The 25,297-nt window shown below is 38.5% G+C and overlaps 2 protein-coding genes across 10 annotated transcripts in view; both read right to left on the reverse strand.

Annotated features, from left to right (window-relative positions):
- Scai (suppressor of cancer cell invasion) overlaps window positions 1-8,732 on the reverse strand; it is a 182,396-nt gene extending 173,664 nt beyond the window's left edge. For 5 of the 8 annotated variants that reach the window (XR_010040084.1, XM_063227514.1, XM_063227527.1 and 2 more), the window contains exons 1-2: window positions 8,552-8,732; window positions 7,825-7,869 (exon numbers count right to left, since the gene is read on the reverse strand). Coding sequence is in view for 5 of the 8 variants with exons in the window: in XM_063227514.1 (XP_063083584.1) it covers window positions 7,825-7,869; window positions 8,552-8,604 (98 nt within the window). In the remaining 3 variants the exon portion in view is untranslated. The remainder of the gene's footprint in view (window positions 1-7,824; window positions 7,870-8,551) is intronic. The other 3 variants (XM_063227521.1, XM_063227508.1, XM_063227506.1) reach the window with 3 other exon arrangements.
- A 4,338-nt stretch (window positions 8,733-13,070) lies between these two features.
- The window catches only part of Ppp6c (protein phosphatase 6 catalytic subunit), a 43,413-nt gene continuing 31,186 nt past the window's right edge, over window positions 13,071-25,297 (reverse strand). For both annotated transcript variants that reach the window (XM_003470777.4, XM_063227558.1), the window contains exons 3-7: window positions 24,404-24,469; window positions 22,481-22,622; window positions 18,898-18,977; window positions 18,427-18,636; window positions 13,071-16,828 (exon numbers count right to left, since the gene is read on the reverse strand). In XM_003470777.4, coding sequence (XP_003470825.1) covers window positions 16,580-16,828; window positions 18,427-18,636; window positions 18,898-18,977; window positions 22,481-22,622; window positions 24,404-24,469 — 747 coding nt within the window. In that variant the 3' untranslated portion in view covers window positions 13,071-16,579. The remainder of the gene's footprint in view (window positions 16,829-18,426; window positions 18,637-18,897; window positions 18,978-22,480; window positions 22,623-24,403; window positions 24,470-25,297) is intronic.

A 25,297-nucleotide genomic window follows, 5' to 3' on the forward strand; every position in this document is an offset into this window, starting at 1 on the left:
GGTGACCATCATAAATATTATAAATTCTGCGTCCTGATTCTAATTGTTCTCACAACTCCTGACTACAATACCAGGTTAGAGATAATTCACTGATGTACTTTACATTAGATATAACCAAAATAAATCCACATTTTTACTTTCCCCCAACTTGTTCTTGCTCTACATCTGCTGTTAACAATTAAAAACATTCCCATTCCAGCTATGACTGACTCAAGATACTATCAAGAAAATTAAAAGGCAAACTCTGAGAAAAAACCTGCAAAACATACTGAATAAAAACATGTATTTCAAACTGGGTGTAGTGCCAATGCCTATGATCCCAGCACTTGGGAAGCTGAAGCAGGAGAATCAAAACTTCAAACCCCAGCCTGGGCAACATAGTACTGACTCAGGAAGATCCTGTCTCAAAAAAAAAAAAAAACAAACCAGGAGGAAGGTAAAGTTTAGTGCAAAGGCCTTAGATTCAATTCCCTGCTTTGCTAAAAACAAAAAAAGAATCAATCAATCAAATTTTACACTTTAACTATGTGCTGCCAATGAAGCTGTTTAAAACGAAATGAATGACAATACTAAATACTGGTAAGGACACAAGTAGAAATTCATACTTGTTAGTCTGAGACTGTTAAACAGTTTGGCAATTGCTTAAAAACTGAAACATAAATACCTTAAGACTCAACAAGTCCACTCTTCTAACTCAAAAGAAATGTAAACACATCTGAAGACTTAACTGGAATGTTCATAAAAGCTGTAGTCATACTACCTAAAAACTGAAAATAGGGGCTAGGGATTTAGCTCAGTGGCATAAGCACTTGCCTTGCAAGCAGGCAGTCATGAGTTCGATCCCTGGTACCAATAAAAAAAAAACAACAACAAAAAAAAGACAAAAACTGAAAATAGGCTAAATGTCTACCGACTAGGTAATGATGGTAAAATCACTCCATGAATAAGCTTCAACAATTAAAGAAAATTTGGTTACACGCAGTAACATGGTGAGCACGAAAAGCATTATATATGCCAAGCATAAGAAGCTAGATATACAAACATGATTACATGATTCTACTCATATGAAAATCTAGAAAACATTAAGACTACAGTGATAGAAAAAAAGATGGGTGGTGGCCAGAGCTATGACTCTATAGGAACATGGGGCAATTTGGAGCAATGCAGAGATGCAGAGAGCAGCAATGACTATGCTCTAAGGTAGGAGGTATACAAAGGTACACAACTGTATACAAAGGTACACTTAAAAATGGTAAATTTAACTATGCGCAGAGGTACATGCCTCTAATCCTAGCAATTCAGAAGCCTAAATAGGAAGGTCACAAGTTTAAAGCCAGCCCACACCACTCAGTAATACCCTGGCTCAAAATAAAGTAAAAAGCACTGAGGATAGAGTAGCTCAGTGGCAAACTCTCTACCTAGCATATGCAAGGCCCTGCATTCAATTTCTTGTACTTCCAAAAATGAAAACAGACAAACAAAAAAGGTAAATTTTTTTGTATGTAAATAATACCCTAGTGAAGTTGATTTTACAAGGAAGAGGCCTGGGGTATAGCTTAGTAGCAGAGCACATGCCTAGCAAAATGAAAATATTAACTAGTGATAATCACAGCGGTCATTTACTGAGTGATCTGTATGTAAATTAACCATCACATATATCTCATATGTATTAGTTTATTGAATCATCCAAAGAGTGATTAAGTACCTATTTTATGTGTGAAGGCCAGGAATACAGAAGGAAAAAAAAGACAAAAATCACCACCACAGTGCCATGGTTTCTCATATTTGAGAAATCCAAAAAATAAATACTTTGGGAGCAAAACAAAAGATAATGGGAACCAGACAGATGCTGTGGAGATAGAAAAAGGATCTAGAGAGGGGAGAGCAGAGGAAAGGAAAGTCAAAAGGATCAAGATACATATTAGTTTCCCACAATGAATGTATTTGTTACATACTGCAAACATATGCTAGTAACAGAAGGGAAGAAGAAAAAATCTTTTTTTTTTCTTTTCTTTTCTTTTTTTTTTTGGTACCAGGGATCAAACTCATGACCTCATGCTCGCTAGGCAGCAAATTCCCAGCCCAAAAAAAATCTTGTTTGTAAAAAATTTAAAAACACTATTAAAGTTTAGACAGACAGAGTCAGCAAAGTTAAAAACTTAAATCTCTATACTCACAGGGTGTATTAGAGAATAAGAATTGTACCATGGAGATGGTATCACTCCTTATATTCTGCAGAAATGACCCAAAAGCCTAAAGCTACTACTAAAAAGTGCTGAGACCCAGACTCCAGGACTGCTCAGTTTCAGTACTATTCACATTTTGAGGTGGACAACTCCCAGACTAGGAGGCTGTTCTGTGTACTGTAGGGTGTTTAGAACTATGCCTGCCCTCAACCCACTAGATAATGTGAAGTTGTCACAACTCAAAATATCTCCAGACATTTTCAAATGGCCCTAAGGAGAAAATCTCCCTTAGTTGAGAAGCCCCACTTAGACTATCACATAGCCCAAGCTCTTCAAAACAGCTTTTTGTCTACACCTGACAATGCTGATTCTGGTGCCGAGTTCAGCTTAGCTAAAACATCTGCATTCATCAATCTACATCCAAACTCTTGCCTCCAGAATTTTGACAATCACAGCAGACCCAAAAGTAGTCTAAACCTTCACGGCCTATATGAACATGAAAACTGCCCCACTAAGAGTATGCAGAATTTAAAAAAAAAATATGCAGAATTACTATAAACCCTTCATCTACACTATCAGACTTTAAACATAATGTCATAACACTGTCTCATATTTCTGTGTCTGTTTATCCCTCTAACCCAGTCACAACTTGATACCCAACAGCCTCTAAATTCATTGAATTTGATACTCAACAAACTGCTGGGAAAATTTTGCCCCACTAGTCATTTGTTTGGTACTCATGTGCAAGCCATAACTTGTTGACATTGCCCCGTAACTCATTACCCTTCCCAGACAAAACAATTTGGTATTTGCCACACCTCCTAGGGCCACTTAAGGACAAGCACTGAATATGTTAAGTTTCTCCCCAGCACAGGCCATTCCTCACTGATGTCTACACCCTGAGAATTTGAAAGGATTCCAATGTTTCTTACACTCTGTATGCCATCAAAATGCTGGTTCTCCTTGCTTTAAATATATCACTAAAGCTGGGGATATAGCTCAGCAGCATAGCACCTGCCTAGCAAGCACAAGGTCATGAGTTTGATCCCTGGTACCAAAAAAAAAAAAAAAAAAAAAAAAAAAAATCACTAAAATATTTTTTACCCCAAATCCACAATAAAACATTTTAAAGCCTCCAAATCAACAGTTATATAAATTGGGGGGAGACTGCCAGCAATTGCATGCCAGTCCTTGCATGACAGACAAGCTTTAATCAATACACAATCTGTCCTAATTATGGGTCTCATTTCAAACAAGACCCAAAAGAATTTCCTAACTCATAATTCAAACATAATGAACTCCTCAGAATTTTCTAAAACCACACAGAGAACAGCTTGCATGGGGGTGGGGGAGCAGGGGTTGGAGGAATACTGTGGATTAGAGTTCCAATTTCAGCCCTTTTTAGTATTTTACTTTGAGACAAGGTCTAGGTTTCTAAGGCTAGGGTATAGCTCAGCAGCATAGCACCTGTCTAGCAAGTGTGAGGCCCCGTGCTCAGTTCTCAGTACAACAGAAAAAAAAGGTCCAAGTTTCTAAATTGCCCTAGCTGGGCTCAAACTTGCAGTCCTCCTGCTTTAGTCTCCCATATAGCTGGAATTATGGACTCACACACTACATGGATATATTTTTCCTAGTCTTAATATACATTTCAGCCGTTGTGCTGGCACACGCTTATAATCCCAGCATGCGTAGGAGGCTGAGTCAGGAGGATCACTGTGAATTTGAGGCCAGCTCGAATTATGTAGAGACCTTGTCTCAAAATAAATAATAAACATATAAATACATACACTTTTCAGTCATATACACATTATACTTTTTCCCTTTTGTTTGTACCAAGGACCAAATTCACCACCTTGTGCTTGCCAGGCAGGCACTTCTGCCACTGAGCTAGATCCCCAGTCTCACATTATACTTTTCAATACAATTTATCAGGTAATTAAAGATTACCACATTATTTTGGACTATGAAAGCTTTATCCCACAGTAACTCTCTTGCCAATAATTTATCAGTTCACTAGTTCTATTAAGCTGCCAGTACTAAATACAAAGAACAATATGTGTTCAGTACTGGGTACAAAAGTGAATGAACTATGATTGGGCATGGTAGCACACTCCTATAATCCCAGCATTCAGGAGGCTGAGATAAGAGGATCATTGCAAGTTCAAGACCAGCCTGGGTTACAAAGTGAGCCCAAGGCCAGCCTGAAACACATAGTGAGACCTTGTATCAAAAAGACAAAAAAAGGAGCCAGGGGTTTAGCTCAGGGTGTAAAGTGCCTGCTTGGCAAATGTGAGGTCGTGAGTGCGATCCCCAGCACCAAAAAAAAAAAAAAAAAAAAACACGTGAATGAACTAAAACAAGCAAATAGGGCTGGGGATTTAGCTCAGCGTCATGAGCACCAGCCTTGCAAGCAGGCGGTCGTGAGTTCAATCTCCGGTACCGCTAAAAATGAAAAAGACAAAAAATAAAGTAAAATAAAACAAGGAAATAAAACTGGTATACACCTATAATTCCAGTATTCTGGGAGGCTGAAGCAAAAGGATTCCAAGTTTGAGTCTAGTCTTGGCTACTCAGTGACTTAGCAAGTCTGAAAACAAATAATAAAAAAGGGCTGGGGATCTGAAGAAAGTTTTTTTTTTAAATCACTGAGGACTGAACCCTGAGTTCAGTGAGCCTTTATACTGAGCTACTTTCTTCAGATCCCCAGCCCTCAGTATAAAGGCTCACTGAACTCAGGGTTCAGTCCTCAGTGATTTAAAAAAAAAAAGAAGTGTGCTCCTCTTAACTAACATGTATAATTTTTATAAACATTAGAAACTGAGCTTTATTAACATCTCTGCTTTGTTCCAAGAAACTAACAGCCACATATGAGGTTCACTTTTAGTAATTGTGCAGTCCTTTCTGGTCTGTGTACTAATTTTACCATTACTTTCATCTTTTCTCATTTCTTCTTTGTCTTAATTTATCTGTAATCCTCTAGACCATACATATTTTAAAAAGAGGTGGAAAATAAAACGTAATTGATGAGTGCATGTAATATTTTCTTTGTGTTATTTCTAAGATAATGGCCTTTCTATATTTCCTAGGCTGGCCTCAACTCCAGATCATCCTGCCTTGGCCTTCCAATAGACTGGGATTATAGATGCATGCTACTGCACCCAGCTTGTTGGAGACTTTTAACCTAAAATGTGGTATACAGAAATGTCTGCGCACCAGGCATTGTTCTAGGTACTTTAAAGGCATGGAAGAGTTGGACTGTTATTATTTCCATTGCACAGATAAGGAACGTGAGGATTAGAGAGGTCTATTAATTTGCATGTGATCTCATGGCTTGTGTCTGGCGGCAGTAGATTCAGTCAAAACCATGACAGATGAGTAAATGTACAGGCTAGGAAGATTGTCAAGGAACAAAAAGAAATTATTCCAGAAAGAGAAATCACATATAAAAGCCTATACAAAGGAGAGAAAACATAAGTTCTGAAAATGGCAAATAAAACATAATTATTATATTCAGCAGTTCTTCACCTTGAAGTGTTCGACAGAAACTTAAATCACTTAAAATCAGACATTTAATTGATTCATTATTGAGAACTACTTAATGGAGAGCTGCAAAGGTAGGTGAAAGTGAAATAAAGGTAGTCCTTTGAAAAGTCTGAATTCTGTTCAATAGTAATAGGGAACCTCAGAGCTCCTAAGCACTAGAATTACATATTGACTTGCACCGTATGGTGAATTAATTATATAATGCAGCTAGGAAACTCACCCAGAGGGCACCAGGAATCTGGCAGTGGGGTAAACAGAGTTAAACCAGTATTGTCCAAAAAGAAATCCAATGCTACCAGCCATGGTGGTGCACATCTATAATCTCAGCCCTCCATAGGCTGTGGCAGGAGGTGTGATGAGAGTTAAAGGCCAGCCTGGGCTACACAGTGAATTCAAAGCCACCCTGAAGTACAAAGCAAGACCCTGTCTCAAAAAAAAAAAGCAAACCATTAATGTAATTTTGATTTTCTAGTGGTCACCATTAGAAAAAGTAAATGGTTATCCAGGTGTGGTGGTACACACCTATAATTCCAGTTACTGTGGAAGCTGAAGCAAGAGGATCGTAGCCTGGAAAATTTAGCAAGACTGACTCAAAAATGTAAAGGGCTAGGAATGTAATTCAGTGGTACAGCGCCTCTGGGTTCAATTTCTAGTATCACGTAATAAACAGATAAAAAGAAGTAAGTGAAAATAATTTTAGTTACTATACCTGTAACAGTACTTCAGTATATATTCATTAAAACTTTAAAAAGACAAATTTTATTCTTTCTATAATAACTTAAAATCTACAGTACATTTTATATTATTTCAGATACTACATTTTCACTGAAAATATCTGATAGCTTTTAGATTTCATAAACTCTATTGGTGAAATAATAGACTCACATGCCCAAGGATGTCTAAGATATAAACATGTTTCCAGGAAATTACCAGCTTGCAAATAAATAAAATTTAAAATTCATTCTCTCAGATACTGTAGCCACACTTCGTGAGCTCCAGCTGCATATGATTACCACATTAGACAAAAGAGGCTGAAAGTCACTTCCACATAGTATTTTGTAACTTCCTACTTCTGATGTTTCTGTGTATTAACCGCAATAACTCTGCAGGTACCAACTATGAAAATCACTCCTGGTCAGATCCTCATTGCTGGAGCTTCTTTTCCCCAAGCCAATGTTAACAAATGTAAACAACAAGCCTCCCAACAACTACACAGAATGCTATGTAGTACCTGATACATGGAATGCACTCAAAAATACTTGCAGAATCCCTGCTCTTCCTTCTTCAAGGAATCATTCACTTGTTTGTGGCAGCTTAAGCCCTTTGTTACTATGTGTATGCCTAATGCTCAACTAGCTCAGTTTATTAGATTCTATGTAAAATGAAAAAAGAAAAAACAATAAGGAAATATTTTTTCAATTGTATATGAAAGGCATTATATTATAGTGATTAGAATCTTAAACTCTGGTGTCATCAGATTACCTGGATTCAATTTTGGTTTTTAGGGTCTCATTATGTAGCCCAGGCTGGCCTCCAACTCAAGGTGATCCTCCTGCCTCAGCCTCTCCAAGTGCTGAAATCACAGACATGTGCCACTATACCTGACTTGAATTCCAACCTTTGTTCTATCATTTATTAGATCTGTGACCTTAGGTAAATACTTGGCTTCTCTGGGACTCAATTCCATCCCCCTCTTTAAAACAGTGATGACACTACACAGTACTGTCTTGCAGAGCTCAAGGTTTATAGGTGATAATCCATATAAAGCACTGGCATATAGTACTTGACACATAGTAGCTGCTCAATAAACCTTAGCTTTTCAAACCGAGACGGAAGCAAAGTTGAGATTATGACAAGAAAAAAAAATTAAATTAGGATTGTTCGATTCTCCATTATCTTACATACAAAGAAAAATTTAAGATGGTAAGTTGAAATCCTCACAAGGAAAACCTTCCATACAGAAAAACTTCCACGTTTACAATAAAGCTAAAACAGAAACTTCCTCCGGCTGACTGTGTGCAATTATGCAGCATGGCACAGGTGCAGTCAAGTAAACAGAAATACACGAAGCCCAAGAGGCACGCGTCCGTCTTACCTGCTTTTCCGTTTGCGGGGCGGTTTCTCCACTGTGCCAGTCAGTCTGCAGACCAAACACACGAGGATGGGAACTCAAGAGTGGCATCCAGGGACGAACACGGCCAGACCCGGGTGTGCCGGGCAACAGCCAAACGTCCCAGCCCCCAGAACCTTCGCTTGTGGTGCCCCTCGCTGACCTTACATGCATCTTAGCCCTGCCACCACAGGTACCGAAAGCCAGCGCTGCAGGACTCGCTGCTCTCCCAGGGTCCTTCCAGCCCGAACCCCGCTCCGCCTCCTTTCGCCACAACCCAACATCCCAAAACCCCCCAACACCCCTCGCTACTCATTGTCTACCTCTGCCACTCCTGAGCCTCTCACCCTGGCCTCCCCGTGCCTGCGCCAGCGCCCCACCCTCCCCGATTCCCCCTCTAGGCGCCCCCAGTTCCCCGGGCACCTCAGAGCCCCGCCCCTCCGGCCGGGCGCCCCCCGCATTCCACCGCCGCTCCCGCCCAGTGCCCCCCGTCCCCAGCCTCGCGCCCCCTCCTTCACACGGCCCTCGCCCGGCCTCCGGGATGCGTTCATCCCGCCCTCAGGTGCCCCAAATGTTCCCCACCGGTACTCCCTGGTCCCCGGGGCTCGGCACCCCTAAACCCCGGCGGCCCCAAAGCGTTGCCCCTGGGCCCGCGCCCGCGTCCTCGCCTCGTCCTCGGGCCCCGGGTTCCCCCGCCCCGTCCCCGCCGCACCTAGGGACCAGGCGACTTCGCGGCTGTTGGGGCTGCCGGGCTCCTCTGACCATCCGGCTCCTGCTCCGCCGCGGGAGCTGCTCCGGCGGCCGCAGGGCTCGCTCGGGAAGCTGAGGCGGCGGAGGATGGAGTAGGCGGAGAGGCGGGAGGAGAGCCTCGCGCCTCTGTCAGGCTTGCCGCGGGGCCCGCCTCCTCTGCGCCTCTTCTCGCTCCCCATTGGTGCAGCCGGAGCATGGCCGAAAGACTGACTGCCGATTGGGCGCGCGATCCGTCATCCTCGCGCTGCCAGTCCGAAGTTTGGTTGAGACTGCAGGTGGCGGCGGAGGTGCTTCTAAGCCTGCTAGCAAGGGCGGAGGAGACCTAAGCGCCATCGTGCGCCAGAAAGTGGAAACTGCATCTCCTGCGCCAGACACCTGCCTGCAGGTTCTCTTGGCTCTGCGTCCCGCATCCCAGACACCTGCTGGCGGCCTCTCCCTCACCCCCGCATCACTCCAGAACCAAAAGCCAAGGCCTGCAATTTCTCCGAATTCCTCAGGCAGGTACAATAGGAAGACAGCTCTCCCGAATGAGCTCTCTATTGAACCACCTTAAATGCAGTCCCTGGTCTACATCTTGCTGAAATGGTCTCAGCATAATGCTACTCCTTATAGAGGAAATGGTGATAAAATTTGAAGAATCCATCAAAAGAAACCATGGTTTGGCTGATCCGTCCTTTGCCGAAAAGAAGATCACAAGCTTGGATGCAGGCTTTTTTTTTTTTTTTTTTTGTCTTTTTCGTTTTTATCGGTGCCAGAGATTGAACTCACGACTGCCTGCTTGCAAGGTAGGCGCTTATGCCGCTGAGCTAAATCCCCAGCTCGGGATGCAGGCTTTTTAAATAGCAACATTTTTTTTTAATTACGATGGGGAAAAATAAACACTGCTAACAGAATGAATGTCATAACCAAAAGGAATATGTTGCATTTTGAACGACATAAACAGAATCGATTCCTGAGTGTGAACTAACCATTCTGCTATACAGCAGATTACTGTATAGCAGTAATGAATCAATTTTTTTCTACATGAATCAATTTTAAAACAAATTTCACTGCACTTTGGCAGACCCATACATGAAAAACTACCAGAATATAAATGCTTGTTATCTTTCGTCTTCTCTAATAAGAGCACTCTTGAAAATAAGGCATAGTGATTAATATAAAATTCTATCTTTAAATTAATGCGCCCTCTCCACATCTCTATTCCTATATGTAGTTACTTCAATAAATACTAGTTACCTTTCCTCTTCTCTAATACCCTTGAAAATAAGCTATAGTGCATTAATGTAAAGTTCTTTAAAGCAATATGCCCTCTCTACATCGCTATTCCTCTATTTGGCAAATCCTAAGCATGTGCTTGGACTGGGAAAGAGGCATAAAATGTTCTCATGAGCCACTTCCTTTTTATCACAGCACGTTGATGCATCAGTGTGACAGGCTATAGTAGTATACATCAACAGCATGTAGAGGACAAATTCCTCCCTGATTTCCATAAGTGACAAAATTCAAGATACTAGCCAGGCAAGGTTAATGTACCTAATACCCCAGCACTCTAGGAGGCTGAGACAGGAAGACTGAGTTCAAATCCAACTTAGGCAAATTAGCAAGGATATGTCTCAAAATAAAAAATTAAAAAGGAGCTGAGCACAGTGGCACACACCTGTAATTCCAGCACTCAGAAGGCTGAGTAAGGACCCCCATGAGTTTGAGGATAGCATGGGCTTGAAAGTGAGTTCAAGGCCAGCCTGAACCATATAGTGAAACCTTGCCTTAAAAAAAAATAAATTTAAAAATAAATAAAATAAAAAGGGTTAGGGATTTAAGATCAGTATGAAGGTCCTAGGTTCAATCCCCATTATGGGGGTGGGTAGCATTTAAAATACTAGCTTTTCATAGAGTCACATATTTGGTGTGTAAATGGTTGTCCCTTATTTTAAGACTTTTTTTTTTTTTTTTTTTTGAGACAGGATCTCACTATGCAGTTCAGGCTGAACTTGAACTTAACTTTGTAGCCCAGGCTGATCTTGAACTTCCAACAATCCTCCTGCCACAGTCTTCCGAGTGCCATAAGATAGTTCTTTTGATGCTAAAGACTTTCATTTATAAAACATATTAGTGATGGCAAACTGTGACAGAATTTTTTTTTTTTTTTTTTTTTTTGTACTGTGGACCAAATCCAGGGCCTCACACTTGCTAGATAAGCACTTTACCACTAAACAATGTATCTTCTGCCCTATCATGGGATTTTAAAAATGGTCCTGACTAGCAAAAAAAAAAAAAAAAATGGTATCAAACCTGTTTGCCCAAATATTTTATCTAATCCCACAGTCACCAAACCACAAATCACCGCGATCCTGTTTTCACCATATAATCCAAAAGAAATTATTCCAGAATAACTTGTCAAAGAGGGGGGAACTAAAACAAAAGATAGAATTGTGATGAAAAGGATCAAATCATTAGGGAAGTAATTTTGAACTCACTCATTACATTTCAAGTGCTAAACATGTCTGCCAAATTTCCACTGTTTCCCATAATCAGTCAGTCTCTCTGATACATGGTAGACACTGTCACTCTGCCAACAGAACTGCAGGGATTGTTTTGTGGTACTGGAATCCAGGCCTATACACTGAATACATCCACACTGTATTTTATATTTTGCATTTTCTTTATATTGGTACCAGGGATCAAACTCACGACTGCCTGCTTGCAAGGCAGGCACTTATGCCACTGAGCTAAATCCCCAGCCCCGTTATATTTTGAACTAAGGTCTTGCTAAATTTCTAAACTGCTCAGGCTGGTCTCAAACTTACAATCCTCCTGCCTCAGCATTCCAGAATGCTGGAATCAGAGTTGTGACCTTGGCTATTCTTTTTTTTTTTTTTGTCTTTTTCATTTTTTTATCGGTACCAGGGATCGAACTCACGACCACCTGCTTGCAAGGCAGGTGCTTATGCCACTGAGCTAAATCCCCAGCCTCTATTCATTCTTATACAGTATCTTTCCAAAGCCAAGTCTTTTCATGTTCTGCCCAAATTCTAGTAATGTTTCTGCACTTTTACTTTGTAAAACATGTATAACCTATCATGCCAAGCCACGTTTCACTCATCTCTTTAAGTCTTTCCCCAGTAACTCTCCTCCAAATATTCCCTTCTCCAAATCAGTTGTACTAGTCAACAATTAGGGTTGACTTTAGACTACTCTCACTTGCCAATCACACTTAAGCAGTGTGAATCCTCAATAAATGGCACCATTGAGTAGGTACTGGGTACTTGGTATATTAATTTTTATGCTTAGTTCAAGCCTATGTGGTATTCTCTTATTTTAGACACAGGAATTTAAGATTCAGAGACTACTATTTGCTCAGGGCCACACAGTTACAAAAACCAACATTGCTTAAAATAGAAGGCTTAAGTTACTCTGTGCGGCACAAGCATCTGCCTGGCAAGCGCGAGGTCCTGAGTTCAATTCCTGGTACCAAAAAAAAAAAAAGTTAATTCTGTGTGCACAGTAGAAGTTCCAGTTCCAGCTCTTCTGTGTAACTGTAGATATGTTACTTATCCTCTTTATGCCTATTTACTCATCTGGGATAAGGAGAAAGAAAAAAAGGTCAGGGCTAAGGATTTAGCTCAGTGACGTAAGTGCCTGCCTGGCAAGCGCAAGGTCGTAAGTCTGATCACTGGTACAGGAAAAAAAAAAAAAAAAATGAAAAGGCCATATAATTTGAGGCCCTGTTAGAATAGAGAGGGCCTGGAAAGCATTTAGCTGCTTAACCAAGGAATCTTTTCTATCCCCCCCCCTTTTTTTTTTTTTTTTTTAAGTCTTCCTAGATTGCTGGGTCAAACTGGTGATTCTCCTGTCTCAGACTTCCAAAGCACCGGAATGACAGGTATGAGTCACCACACCTGGCTCCACTGCTTTTTTTTTTTGTCTTTTTTATCGGTACCAGGGATCGAATTCATGGCTGCCTGCTTGCAGGCACTTATGCTGCTGAGCTAAAGCCCCTTCCACTGTCATTTTTTATGGGGTGGGGATACTGGGGAGCAAACCCAAGGGTACTTTACCATACAGCTACATCATCAGCCTTTTAAAAAAATTTCTTTTTTTAATTTTATGCTGGTCTTGCTAAATTGCCCAGGCTGGTCTGAAACTTGAGGTCCATCTGCCTGTTTCCCAAGTTACTCATGTCTACAGGCATGCACTATGATACCCAGCTCCCACTGTTATTTACACATAAAAATCAAAGTTCTGAGGACCATAGTAGGTGCCCAGGGAGTGAGTGGAACACATACTTGGTAATAATTTTTGTTGTTGACACATACGAAAGAAATCTAGAACTTCATGCATTTCTAAAGAAAACATGAATAAGCCAGATTGTTTCCTGTCATGAGGGAAAGAACAGTACATATTTATCAAATGATTAACATGGAAACAGAAAACAAACAGGGAATTTAATATGTTGTCATCATATTAGGGGACTCCTCAAATGTTTCTTTTTCACTTTTTATTACTATATGATTCATCAGCATTACTACGCACTGTACATACACCACTGAATGAGTTGTGATGATCTCACAAAGCAGGGTTCTGGGCGCAGAGCCCAGGTCAATAGCTGTTGCTTTTATGGAACTGGAATACTCGGCCCAGAGTCAAATGCATAACAAAAATAGAGTTTCACTTTTGTTTATCAGTCAAGCAACCACGTGAAGGAATAAGCATTTTTTAATCTTTGTTTTACAAAATGCTAACTTCTTGTCAGGACGTGCTACAGACTATGCATTAGATAAAATTATTTTTGACAAACTTCCTATAATCTTTTTATTAATTTACAGAGGGAATATAGCACCTTTCATCCAAAGAACTGAAGGTGCTTTACAAACATTAGCATTTAAAAAACAATTACATTTAAAAATCTGGATTCTTGCTGTTAAATCTCTTTGACAGTTTTCTGGAAGCTGACAGAAAGCGAATCTATTTCCAACAATGACAGAGGCTCAGAAAGAGTCCTGATTTACTTTCACAATATAGGCATTTTCCAAAACCTGGTGCTGGGTTTACAAAACAAAACGCACACACACACACATCTCAATGCAATAAACAATATTTTGAACCTTACTTCAAAAGAAAAACTCAAGGTTTAAGACGTCAAAATCTTCCAACAGTTCTAGACATCCAGATGGAATAGGAGCTGATTGGCGCAGGTTGCATATTAGATGCACTCTTGATCCAGGCTTGGCAGGATCACACGCAATGACCACATTTAGAGAAGTGTAATTCTGTCAAGGCGATACAGTAACCTACAAAAGCTAGCCAAGAGCAATTCAGCCAAGTAAGGAAAGGGAGTAAATGGCAATTCAAAGTAGACAGTCCTCACTACAGCCTAGGATACTTCATTAGAAACCAAGTGTATCATAGGCAAATAAAAATACTTCTTACCCCCATTAATACAACGTGAGAATTTACATTCAGCCTAGATATAGGGATTAACAGATCCTCCTGCCTACAAATCTATGACTTGCAAGTATGTCCCAACACATGATCACTCTATATAATACATAGCCCTTATTTGTTACAGGGATCCAAATATTCCTTTTAAGCTTACAAAGTCCAATACATTCTCTCTCTCTTCCCTTTATATGTCTACTAGTAAAAACTATTTTCTTCCCATGCAAAAAGCCATTATTCAGTTGGAGAGAAATCAACCGAAACAGAGATGGCAGTAAGGAATGGACAGATTATTGGCACATGCCCACTTAGTGACAAACAAATGCAGTCTGATATAACTTTAAAAAAAAAAGTCACATTGTAAGGAGAATGAAAACACTCTATTAACCTAAGCAAAGGAGTATCAAATGGAAAGAGAGGCCTCAGGGTTACTGGTTTATTGGTACTACTCAAAAGTAATGAAGAGCAAGCACTTAAAATACAATTTATAGTAATAGAAAAACAAATACTGCAAAAAGCTGTTCCACGACCACACCAAGTTGGCTGCGTCATTAGTTTCCAGTGTTTCACAAGTAGTAAGATACATAGTTACATGCCGGGTGTGGTGTTTCATGCCTGTAATCCCAGCACTTGGGAGGCTGAGGCAGGAGGATCGTTGCGAGTTCGAGACCAGCCTAGGCTACAAAGTGAGCTCAAGGCCAGCTGAATTGCACAGCGAGACCCTGTCTCAAAAAGATAAAATAAAATAAAATAAAAGATACATAGCTATATATCCCTGTGAGATAAAAGTATCTTCCCACCTGAATTACCCTGGGGTCAGGGCAATAACACAGAGCTACAGAACCAACATTAGTTCAAGTGTGTGCAGCAAGTATTTCAGCTGCTTCTTTCACATAGCTATACAATTAAAAGCTGTACAAGAAGCTGAGTGATTGGGGAAAAATAAAATCAAAACAGTATTGTGCTCATTCAGTAAAAGAAAACCCTGATGAAAAATTATGTGCCAAGAAGCTTATACTATAAAGATTTTTATTGCATTTTTAGGTAACCTGGAAATTTTTATCCTGAAGGGGAAAAGTTGGTTTTCAAAACTACCTGAAGAAATGCTAAAGTGCTTTATTAACTGGCTGGCTTTACATGGATTTCCTGGGATGACAAAAATTAATCATACTTGTAAAGGGACACCAACTATTTCACAAAATGATACACTCCAACATCATTTATGAACACAGCCATAAGAGATACTGGAACACTTGTCCTTATTAAAGTGGACAATTGCATATCAAGAACTGATCATCACAACCCTTTGGATATTTGAATTACACAAAACTAAAGTAGGGTATCACAGACTTTTACAAAAAAAGAAGTCTGTTTCGTTCTATGCTTTAAATAATCTGCTTCAGATTATAGTTCACAAATACAAGTCCTGGCTTTTCAACCTTTCCAGTTGCAGCTAAAAAATGAACACTTCCTAAAAGTTAAGGTCAAGTGTTACAGCAAGAAAAGAATGACTCCTATTGAAAAGTACATATATTTTTACTTAGTGATATTCATGATATCGATTGTAAACTGGATCAATCACATTCTACTCAACTGGTATCAAATGAACAATTAGCATTTTAAGTATTAAATATTTTTTTCTATTACTACAGAGGATATAAACCAAAACATTAATATGGCAGTTACGTTCTTTAGGCACAGTTCTGTAATTTTTTTTAAAAATAAATACTATTGGATTTCAATTAAAGTTTTAAACTCAATAAAGGAAAAACAATAAACTCAAGAACGAAAGGGTCCAGAATGCTGATTAGGAAAGAAAAAGAAAAAAGAGTAACTTTAAGATAACAATGTAAGCTGTTTAAAAGTTCTAACACTTAACCTATCTGGGTTTTAAGATTATTTTATTAAAAAATACAAGGAATCTGAAAAAAGATCAATACAATTTTCATAATGTACAAAGTCATAAGCTGTAGCAGTTTTTAACTAAATTTAAAAACACAACAAGGAGGGCAGCCCTTTAGACCAATTTATTTTATATCCTTTTAAAATATCATCCAACAAAGGACAATGAAGTTTACAGCTGGGACAGGTATACATAACTCAGGCATCTCTAGTCCATCGTGCCCACAGAATAACAACTTTGCTGCTGAAATTTCTTAAAACATACCAAACTAAAACAAAAGGCTGAATGATACAAAAGGAAGAGTATTTTGGTGTAAATTTCAATTGGCTTTTTTTAAAAAGGAAACACATTCTGTTTCCCCAGACCAGTAAATAAGAGCTACATGCAGCAGTGTGAATATTAAGACATTTCTCAAGTCTTCTCAAATGAGTCCAAGGTGGGGATGGGATAGGGAAGGAAACTGATAGAAAAACATTGCTATAGACACCATGACAAACAATAAATTTAGATAATTTAAAAATTAAAAAAAAAAGGCAAGAGGCAGCATTTCAGCAGCAAAGTGCTCAATAAAAAGTATATCATAGAGGGTACAAGAAAGTTGGGATAAGAAGAGGGCAGAAAAATGGGTCAGCAGGATGGGCGAAGGCCTCAAAGGAAATACGGCGTCGTCGTTCTTGGAGGAATAACACGTTCTGAATCTGGAACTGCCCGGAATAACTTTGGTTCTCTTGTATTCACATCTTTGAAGACCATGATGGAAGCAATATTTCCACAACGATAGCAGTAGTTAGGAGCAGACCATACTGTGACCAGCTTCTCATCAAACATAAACTTATAGCCTTCATGCACAAGCTGATGTGCTCTGCAGATGAGTTTCAAATTGTTGATATGAACAAACTGCAATTTAGAAAGGCTTTGTAAGTATTCAGCAGATTTTTAAATAACCCATATAGATAAAAAAAAAACATTTAAATAAAGTATCAAATCCTGTTATTACTAAATTTCTCATGATTTTAGAACCTATTCTACAATTATCTCCAATAATTTCAGTAAGTCTGGCAAACACAGTCGCTTTGGGCCAGGTCAATTAGAAAGCTACAGAAACTGTACGTGGTGGTGCACACCTGTAATCCTAGCACTCAGGAGGTTGAGGCAGGAGATCACTGTGAGTTCGAGGCCAGCTTGGACTACGTAGTGAGACCCTGTTTCAAAAAGCCAAAACTAAACTAAACTGAAAGAGAGAGAGTAACAATAAGGAGAATATGGGAGGGGGAAGGAAAGGGAAAGGAAGGGAAGAAAGTTACAGACAGAGATTGCTTTTAGAAGAAAACCATTCCATTCCAAAAGTACCATCAGATATTAAACACTTTTATCTTTTATGGATTAATAAAGATACTGCTATCAATATAATTTATTAAGGATTTAGTATGTGCAGGTCTTAAACGATAATTCTGAAAGAGACTTACTGTTCTTTGCAACTTAAAGATAAGATGGCTCTGATTGAATAACTAACTTACCAGAGTTACAACAATGGGACTTAGAGCCTAGCTGTCTGATTTCACTATGCTGGAGCATTTCCCAGTATAATGGAAGCCCTTTGTACCTGAACACTGGTTTTTGTTTTGTTTTCTGTTTTATGGTTGAAGATCAAACCCTGGGCAGGTGCTTTACCACTGAGCTATCACTCCAACTTTGTATATATACTTAATTCAACATAATTGAAGTTTAAAAGTTGCCTAATCTAGCCTACTGAGGTACTACACACCTGTAATTCTCAACTACTTGAGAGACTGAGGCAGGAGGATCACAAGTTTTTGGCCAACCTGGGCAACAGTGAAACCTTGTCTCAAGAAAAAACAAAATTTTTTTTGAGGTAATATGGATTGAACCCAGGGCCTTTGTAGTCAGCCGTACCCCCAACCCATTTCAGTTTTGTTTGAGACAGGATCGGGCTAAATGGCTAAGTTGCCCAGTCTGGGCCTGAACTTATGATTATCTGCCTCAGCCTTCCAGAGATTATAGCCATGTGCTTACTACACCCGGACTGTTACCTTTTCTTTTCTTCTTTTGCAAGAGATGAAACCCAGAGTCTCATGTGTGTCCTATCACTGAGCCACCCCTCCCCAAACCACTATCTTGTTATTTACCTGTTATGTTATTCAAATAACCAAGTGGATGCTAGAGTATGGACTTTTACTATATGATCTCATTTAACCATTAGGAAAGGACATAAATAAACTGAACTAGAAATTTGAAATCCACAGGCTTCATGGTGTTATGAAACTACACTAAAAAGTTTGTTACTTGAGAACACCAATGTAAGTCTTTTTTTTTTTTTTTTTTTTGGTCTTTTTCCTTTTTATCGGTACCAGGGATCGAACTCACGATTGCCTGCTTCCAAAGCAGGTGCTTATGCCGCTGAGCTAAATCCCCAGCCCCCCCCATGTAAGTCTTTTATCAACCAACAAACTACCTTCCCCAAAGTATCAATTTACCTCATTTGTGACCTTTGCTCCAAAAAGCCAACCAGCTCCTCGAGGACTGATTGCCCAAGTATCCACATCTTCAGGATCTGACCAAACCAGGTCACAAAATGCTCCTTTATGAGGAATTTCTTGGTTCCGTTCAATGGTTCGAATTTGATCCAGTGTTTTGATATCAGGAGATAAACCACCATGAACACACAAAATCTGCTCATCTATTAACTAGCAAAAAAAAAAAAAAGATAATAAAAATTGAATGTATAATAACAAACTCAGCCATTTCTAAATTCATTAATGAATGCTAATGATAACAATACAATTGAAATGACAACTAGATAAAAGAATGTAGTGTGTTATAGGCAGGATAATATTTAAAAGTTTTTGGTTTTGGTACCAGGAATCAAACTCAGGACCTTGCATTTGCCAGGCCTGAGCTATATCCCCAGCCCCCTAAAAATTTCGGGAAGGTTCATATAAACTTACAGCTGCTACAGTGAGCATATCAAAAACTTTGGTACAGTATCTCCAAGCATTAGCATTTCCATATTTGGTTTGGCACTCATCTGCGAAAGAAATGGAAGTGTTTTTATTAATGAAATTCTGAATTTGCCAACCAAAACAAATAAATCCAGTATGAAAATAGCTTTCAATTCAACAGAAATTCAGTTTAAACTAGAACAGAAAATTATGACACATATCTAGGCCTAACAGGCCCTTCATTTAAAGCCAAAAGAAGTCTAATATCTAAATATATCCCTTTTCATTGCAAGAAATTGCTGAAATTACCTGTAAAAATGCACTTAGCAGAAAGAGTTAACTACCAATTTCAAATAAACTGAAGCAAGTGCTTTTAGTAGTTAATGTTAATACTAGTCAATTTTACCAAACATTCATTTACTTATTGGGGGATGGGAAGATACTAGGAATCAAACTCAGGGCCATGCACTTGCCAGGCAGGTGTTACGCTACTGAGCTACATCACCTGGTCCTCACTTATTTATTAATGTGACTGCCATATTTCAACAGAAAAATAAAATCAAACATAATAGGACCCTTAATTACAGGAGCATGAGCAATTTCTATCTCAACGTTTCTCAGTCCTCAATTATGTACTCTGAGATTTTCTGCAAATTGTGTCACTAAATACTACATATAAAATATGTGAATAGAAAATAACATCTAAATAAAAACCCTAGTTATGCTCCTACCACCTTGTTTTGAAGGCTTATATTGTCAGTGTTTTGGGTTCTTTGCTATTGCTATTTATTTGCCTTTTTTGTTTCGTGTTTTTCTAGGAATTTGTTTTGTTTTTCCCTCTAATACAGAAACAACAGGTATACATGTAGAGACTCATACATGCATAGAACTTCTACTAAACAGTTTATGAGCATCAATTACATAATGCATGATGAAACGAGTATCTACTTTGAAGAAAAAGACACACTATAGTATCCAGTGCTGATTCTGTAGCGTTATGCTGTGAAATCCAGCAATACTATTATTCTTTGTTCAGAATGATTTTAGTCGTTTTGTATTGTTTAATTTCAATACAAATGAAGGTATGGACAACAATTCTGATGAAAATGAGACAATATGGCAGCCATTATTATTTCCCTATTGTCTGGTTTTGAAGGCCTAAAATAGCTTCATCATTCTGTTCTGATCAGTTCAATACTATTTTGTTTTGTATGAATTCATTGTGTGTGTTAGAAGGAAACAGACAATATGATAGACAGTGATGATCTCTTGTTGTCTTGCTTTGAAATCTGTGTCACATTATTTTCTTCTGATCTGCTTTGTTCTGTTTTTGTTTTTCGTATTTTTTTAAATTGGTACTGGGGATCCAAATCACGACCGCCTGCTTGCAAGGCAGGTGCTTATTGCCACTGAGCTAAATCCCCAGTCCCTGTTCTGTTTTTTTTTTTTTTTTTATATTTAGCTTTATTCTCTTTAAAATAAATTTTAAAAAAATATATATACATATATTTGAGTATCACTAATCAAAACATCTGAAATCTGAGATGCTTTAACATGTCTGAGCATTGAGATGATATCCCAAGTGGAATATTCCACACCTGACCTCATCAAAATACACACACACATTAAAAACACATGCTGCTTATCTCTTATCAGAAATGTTTACAAGGCTAAAGCAGGAGGATCATAAATTCAAAGATTTATGGGCTACTAAGCTAGTGGATACTACATAGCAAGACTCTCTCAAAAATCAAAAAGACAAATGAAATACTTGGGACTAGAAGTATTTGGAGTTTGGAATGTTTCCATAGATTTACTAGTTGAGCTTACTTAAACTTAAAATCTAAAATCCAGAACACTCACAAATCTAAAACTTCTGAGTGTCAAAAATGCCTCAAAATCCAAAGCTTTTGAAGTGTTATGATGGCACTCAAGCCTCAGATTTTTGGAGCTGATGATTCTGAGTATCAGATTTTCAGATAAAGGCTGCTTGACCTCTACTATATAAAACTACTTTAGGCTAGGTACACAAAGAATATGTGAAACATCAATGAATTCTGTGATTTGCATCTCATCTGCAAAACATATAAATAGTCCAAAATTCAAAAAAATTCAAAATCCAAAATAATTTCTCGTCTCAAGTATTTTGGACAAGGGATACTTGACCTGAAAAATATCGTATTATGCATGAATTTTATATGTGTTACAATATTAGTCTTAAAAAATTACATTTTATGTAACATTGTATTATAGATATAATAGCCATATACAGTAATACACTGCCAACACCTCAATCAGTGACAGACTACATATATAACAGAATTCCTATAATATTACATTACCATCTGAGTCCATAGCCCTCTTAATTTGTATAATTACTCCCTATGATGTGCACAAAACAAAATCACCTGATGACGCATTTCTCAGAATTTATGCTGAGAACATACTAATGTCACTTTACTGAGCAAATACCACAGTATACTATGAAAAATATTATTTTGTAACAGAACGTATAGTTTTTTGTGAATAAAACATCAAAAGTAACCTGTAGCCTGGACGTTGTGGCATGTACCTATAATCCTAGCACTCTGGAAGACTGAGGCAGGAGGACCACTGCAAGTTCGAGGCCAGACTGAGGTACCAATTGAGTTTAAGGCCAGCCTGACCTAAATAATGAGATCTGTCTCTAAATAAATAAATACATAAATTTGAAAAAATAAAGCAACTTAAAAACAATTCAAAAGGGACTGGTTAAATCAATCCTGGTACATTCATACAGTATAATGAACACTACACAGCCATAAAAATATTAACACCCAGGGGAAAATAAATAAATAACATCCAGAGGCTAGGGATAATAGCTCAGCAGCACAGCACCCATCCAGCCAGCGCAAGGTTCTGAGTTTGATTCCTGGTACCAAAAATAACACAACATCACAACATATCACATCCAGAGAGTGAAAAGACGAGACCTGACATTACATTTCACGTGGGTATATATATATGTACACACACGCAGGCTGAAATGAGCATTCGAACTTAAAAGTGCAGTGCATTCACCTTTGGTAGATCCTATTGTCCCACCCTAAAAGATTCTGATTACACAGTCTGAGGTAAGGCCCAGCAATCCGCATTTTGAATAAACACCTTGTGATTCCAATTTTGCAAGAACAGATTTACACTTTGCCACACTGATTTAGAAAGATACACACCAAAAAGTTGACAATGGTCTTCTCTCTATATAGCAAGATTTTCAGCTGATGGAGGAAGTAGACAAGTTAAAGAGTAGTCAAGTAGGGAAAAAAATATATAAAGTATAGGTATGAATTGCGCATATTTTTTCTAAAAGGAAAAAATAAATAATATTCAGAAATATTATTCTGAATAAATAATATTCAGAATCAGAAATAGAAAATCTTAGCTGGGAGTCGTAGTGCACACCTGTAATCCTTGCACTCCAGAGACAGAGGCAGGAAGATCACCATGAGTTCAAGGCCAGCCTGAATTACACAGTAAGTCCAGGGTCAGTCTGAACTACATAGTGTAGTGAGACCCTGTCTCAAAAAACGAACAAAGAAACAGATCTTACCATAAAATCCATACACCTGTGTTATTTGTCTACTTTCATGATTTCCTCGTAAAAGTGTAATACGGTCAGGCCATTTAGCCTTTAGGGCAAGAAGATATGTGAAGGTCTCCAAACTATAGTAACCTCTGTCTACAAAATCACCCTGTAAAGCAAAAGTTTACAGTTACAAACAATACAATAGGTACCATAATATTGTAAACTAATAAAGTAGATAATTTCAGAGACACAGCCATAATAATGTAGACTCACACATTAAATTACTGTACATATAAACTGAATTTTAACAGAAACTCAAATGGAACTGGCTGTGGTGGTATATACCTGTAATCCCAGAACTCCAGAACACTGAAGCAGGAGACTTTGGAGTTTACGTTTAGTCTGAGCAATTTAATGACACTTTCTCTTTAAACAGCTGAGGATGTAGCTCAATGTAAGAGCCCTAGGCTGAATCCCCAGTTCCCAATGGAAAAACAAATCAAAACAAAAAACAAATACCACAAATGAAAATAAACTTTCTACTAAATCTGTGCTTCACTTACGATTCAGAAGAGGCCTACAAGAATCCACCATGTAATTCTGCCAAATATTTCTCCCTAAAATTATTTTTCAATCTTCTACTATCTACATTATATGTTAAATAAAAGGTTTAGTACTATGATTGAGACCTGTGTAGAGATAAATCCCCAACTGCCCACAACATGCTTATGAGACAGGGTCTCACTTAACTTCTAAATTACTGAGTTACCCAGACTAGGGCCAAACTTGAGATTCTTCGGCCTTAGCCTTCCACAGGGTTGGTATTACAAGTGTATAACAAGCCTGTCTCGATATTTTTTTAGAAATTCTCCATTTATTGAGCTCTTTTTGTGGGCCAGGACTGTAAGCTCTTTTGCAAATATCACTGCACCTGATCATCACAAACCCCACTAAGGTTTTTTTTTTTCTGGTGCTGGGAATTGAACTCAAGACCTTGCACTTGCCAGGTAGGCACTTATGCCACTCAGCTAAGTCCCCAGCCCTCAACTATTTTTAATTTAAATTTAAAATTTTTAATTAAAGCAGAAGAACTGCCTCATTAAAAATACGGTTTTTTGGTACCAAAGAAAACAAAAGCAAAAACAACAACAAAAATACGGTTTTTGGGGGGCTGGGGATTTAGCTCAGCGGCATAAGCGCCTGCCTTGCAAGAAGGCAGTCGTGAGTTTGATCCCCGGTACCGATAAAAAGGAAAAAGACAAAAAAAAAAGGGAGTTTTCCCAATAAAACAAGTATAATTATAACTGTTTTAGATTAAGTTTTGTATTTAACAACTGCATATAGTAACATGCTATTTTCTATAAGTTTGATGTAGGTCCGTATTATGCCAATAGGCAAACAGTTAAAAGAATAGGAAGGCAGCTCAAATATTCAGAAGAAATAATCACAAAAGGATTCCAAAATAGTTCAAGAGTAGTATCACACTCCAAAAGGGAAAGAAACACTCACCATAACAGTAAGTGTATATTAGGAAAATGTGTAAGAAGTGTGTAAAATAACAGTAACTTGAAGATTTATGCCTCAAACTAGTGGTCCTATGCTGTTTTTCTGACAGCTACTAATAGCTGCAACCCAGGTCTATTGGAACCTGGTAGTTTATTTAACCTATCATAGATGTGGCAAAATGTAGAGAAGTATAGAATTATTTTTCCATATATATATTTTTTTTGGGGGGGGGGGTCTTTTTCATTTTTATTGGTACCAGGGATCGAACTCACAACCACCTGCTTGCAAGGCAGGTGCTTATGCTGCTGAGCTAAACCTCCAGCCCCTCTATATATTTAAACACAAATTATCACATGCTAATGAAATTATCACTCAATTTATATGAAATAACTCAGACTTTCGATTTTAAATACACACTTGATATTCTTGGTGTTTACATACCATAAATATGTAGTTTGTGTCAGGAACCTGACCTCCAGTTCTGAATAGTTCACAAAGGTCATAAAACTATAAAACAAAGATAATATATGTTGATTACAACTTCCTGTTCAGGGTCAAAATAATAAGTGAGTGAAATGTGTAAAGAATCAGTGTTAAGAGGACTCCAAATACTTAAATTTGTAACTAAAGCATATGCAAAACTGCTAAACACATAATTCCTTGGAAAAGCACTAAACAAGCTCATCAATACCACAGTCATTCCTCCATCATTAATTATAAGCCCTTCCCTCCAAAATATCTTCCCATTTTCCTTGAGAATTTTGAAACAATTGACTATATCAGTCGTCTAACTTAATAGGATAACATAAGCACCCCACCCATATTCAGCATTTTTTTTTTTTTGTGACAGGGTCTTACTAGGTAGTACCGGCTGGCCTTGAACTCACAGCAATCCTCCTGTCTCAGTCTCCTGAGTGCTGGAATTACAGGCATATGCCATCATGCCTGGCTTCAGCAACCATTCTAATGAGACAAAAGACAAAGAAACAAGTGGCAAGAATTTTTTTCAAGCCAGGAGTGTGATGGCACACACCTGTTCCCAGCATTTGGGAGGCTGAGTCTAGAGGATTGTTGCAAGTTCAAGACCAGCCTGGACTACAAAGTGAGCCCAAGCCCAACCTGAACACATAGGCCCCATCTCAAAAAGACAAAAAAGAAAAACAAACAATAAAAAGCTCTAGCCCAGTAGTTCTATTTCTGTGACCATATCTTAAAGGGGGGGTGGTGCTGTTTTCAAATGTGGCACAGGGGCCAGGGATATAGCTCAGTGACACAGTACCTGTCCATTAAGTGCAAGATTTTGAGTTTGATCCCCAGTATCCCACCCCCCAAAAA

The sequence above is a fragment of the Cavia porcellus genome, unplaced genomic scaffold (assembly GCF_034190915.1).
Source record: "Cavia porcellus strain 051 isolate PalLab524CR breed Dunkin Hartley unplaced genomic scaffold, mCavPor4.1 scaffold_1, whole genome shotgun sequence".
Lineage (NCBI taxonomy): Eukaryota > Metazoa > Chordata > Mammalia > Rodentia > Caviidae > Cavia > Cavia porcellus.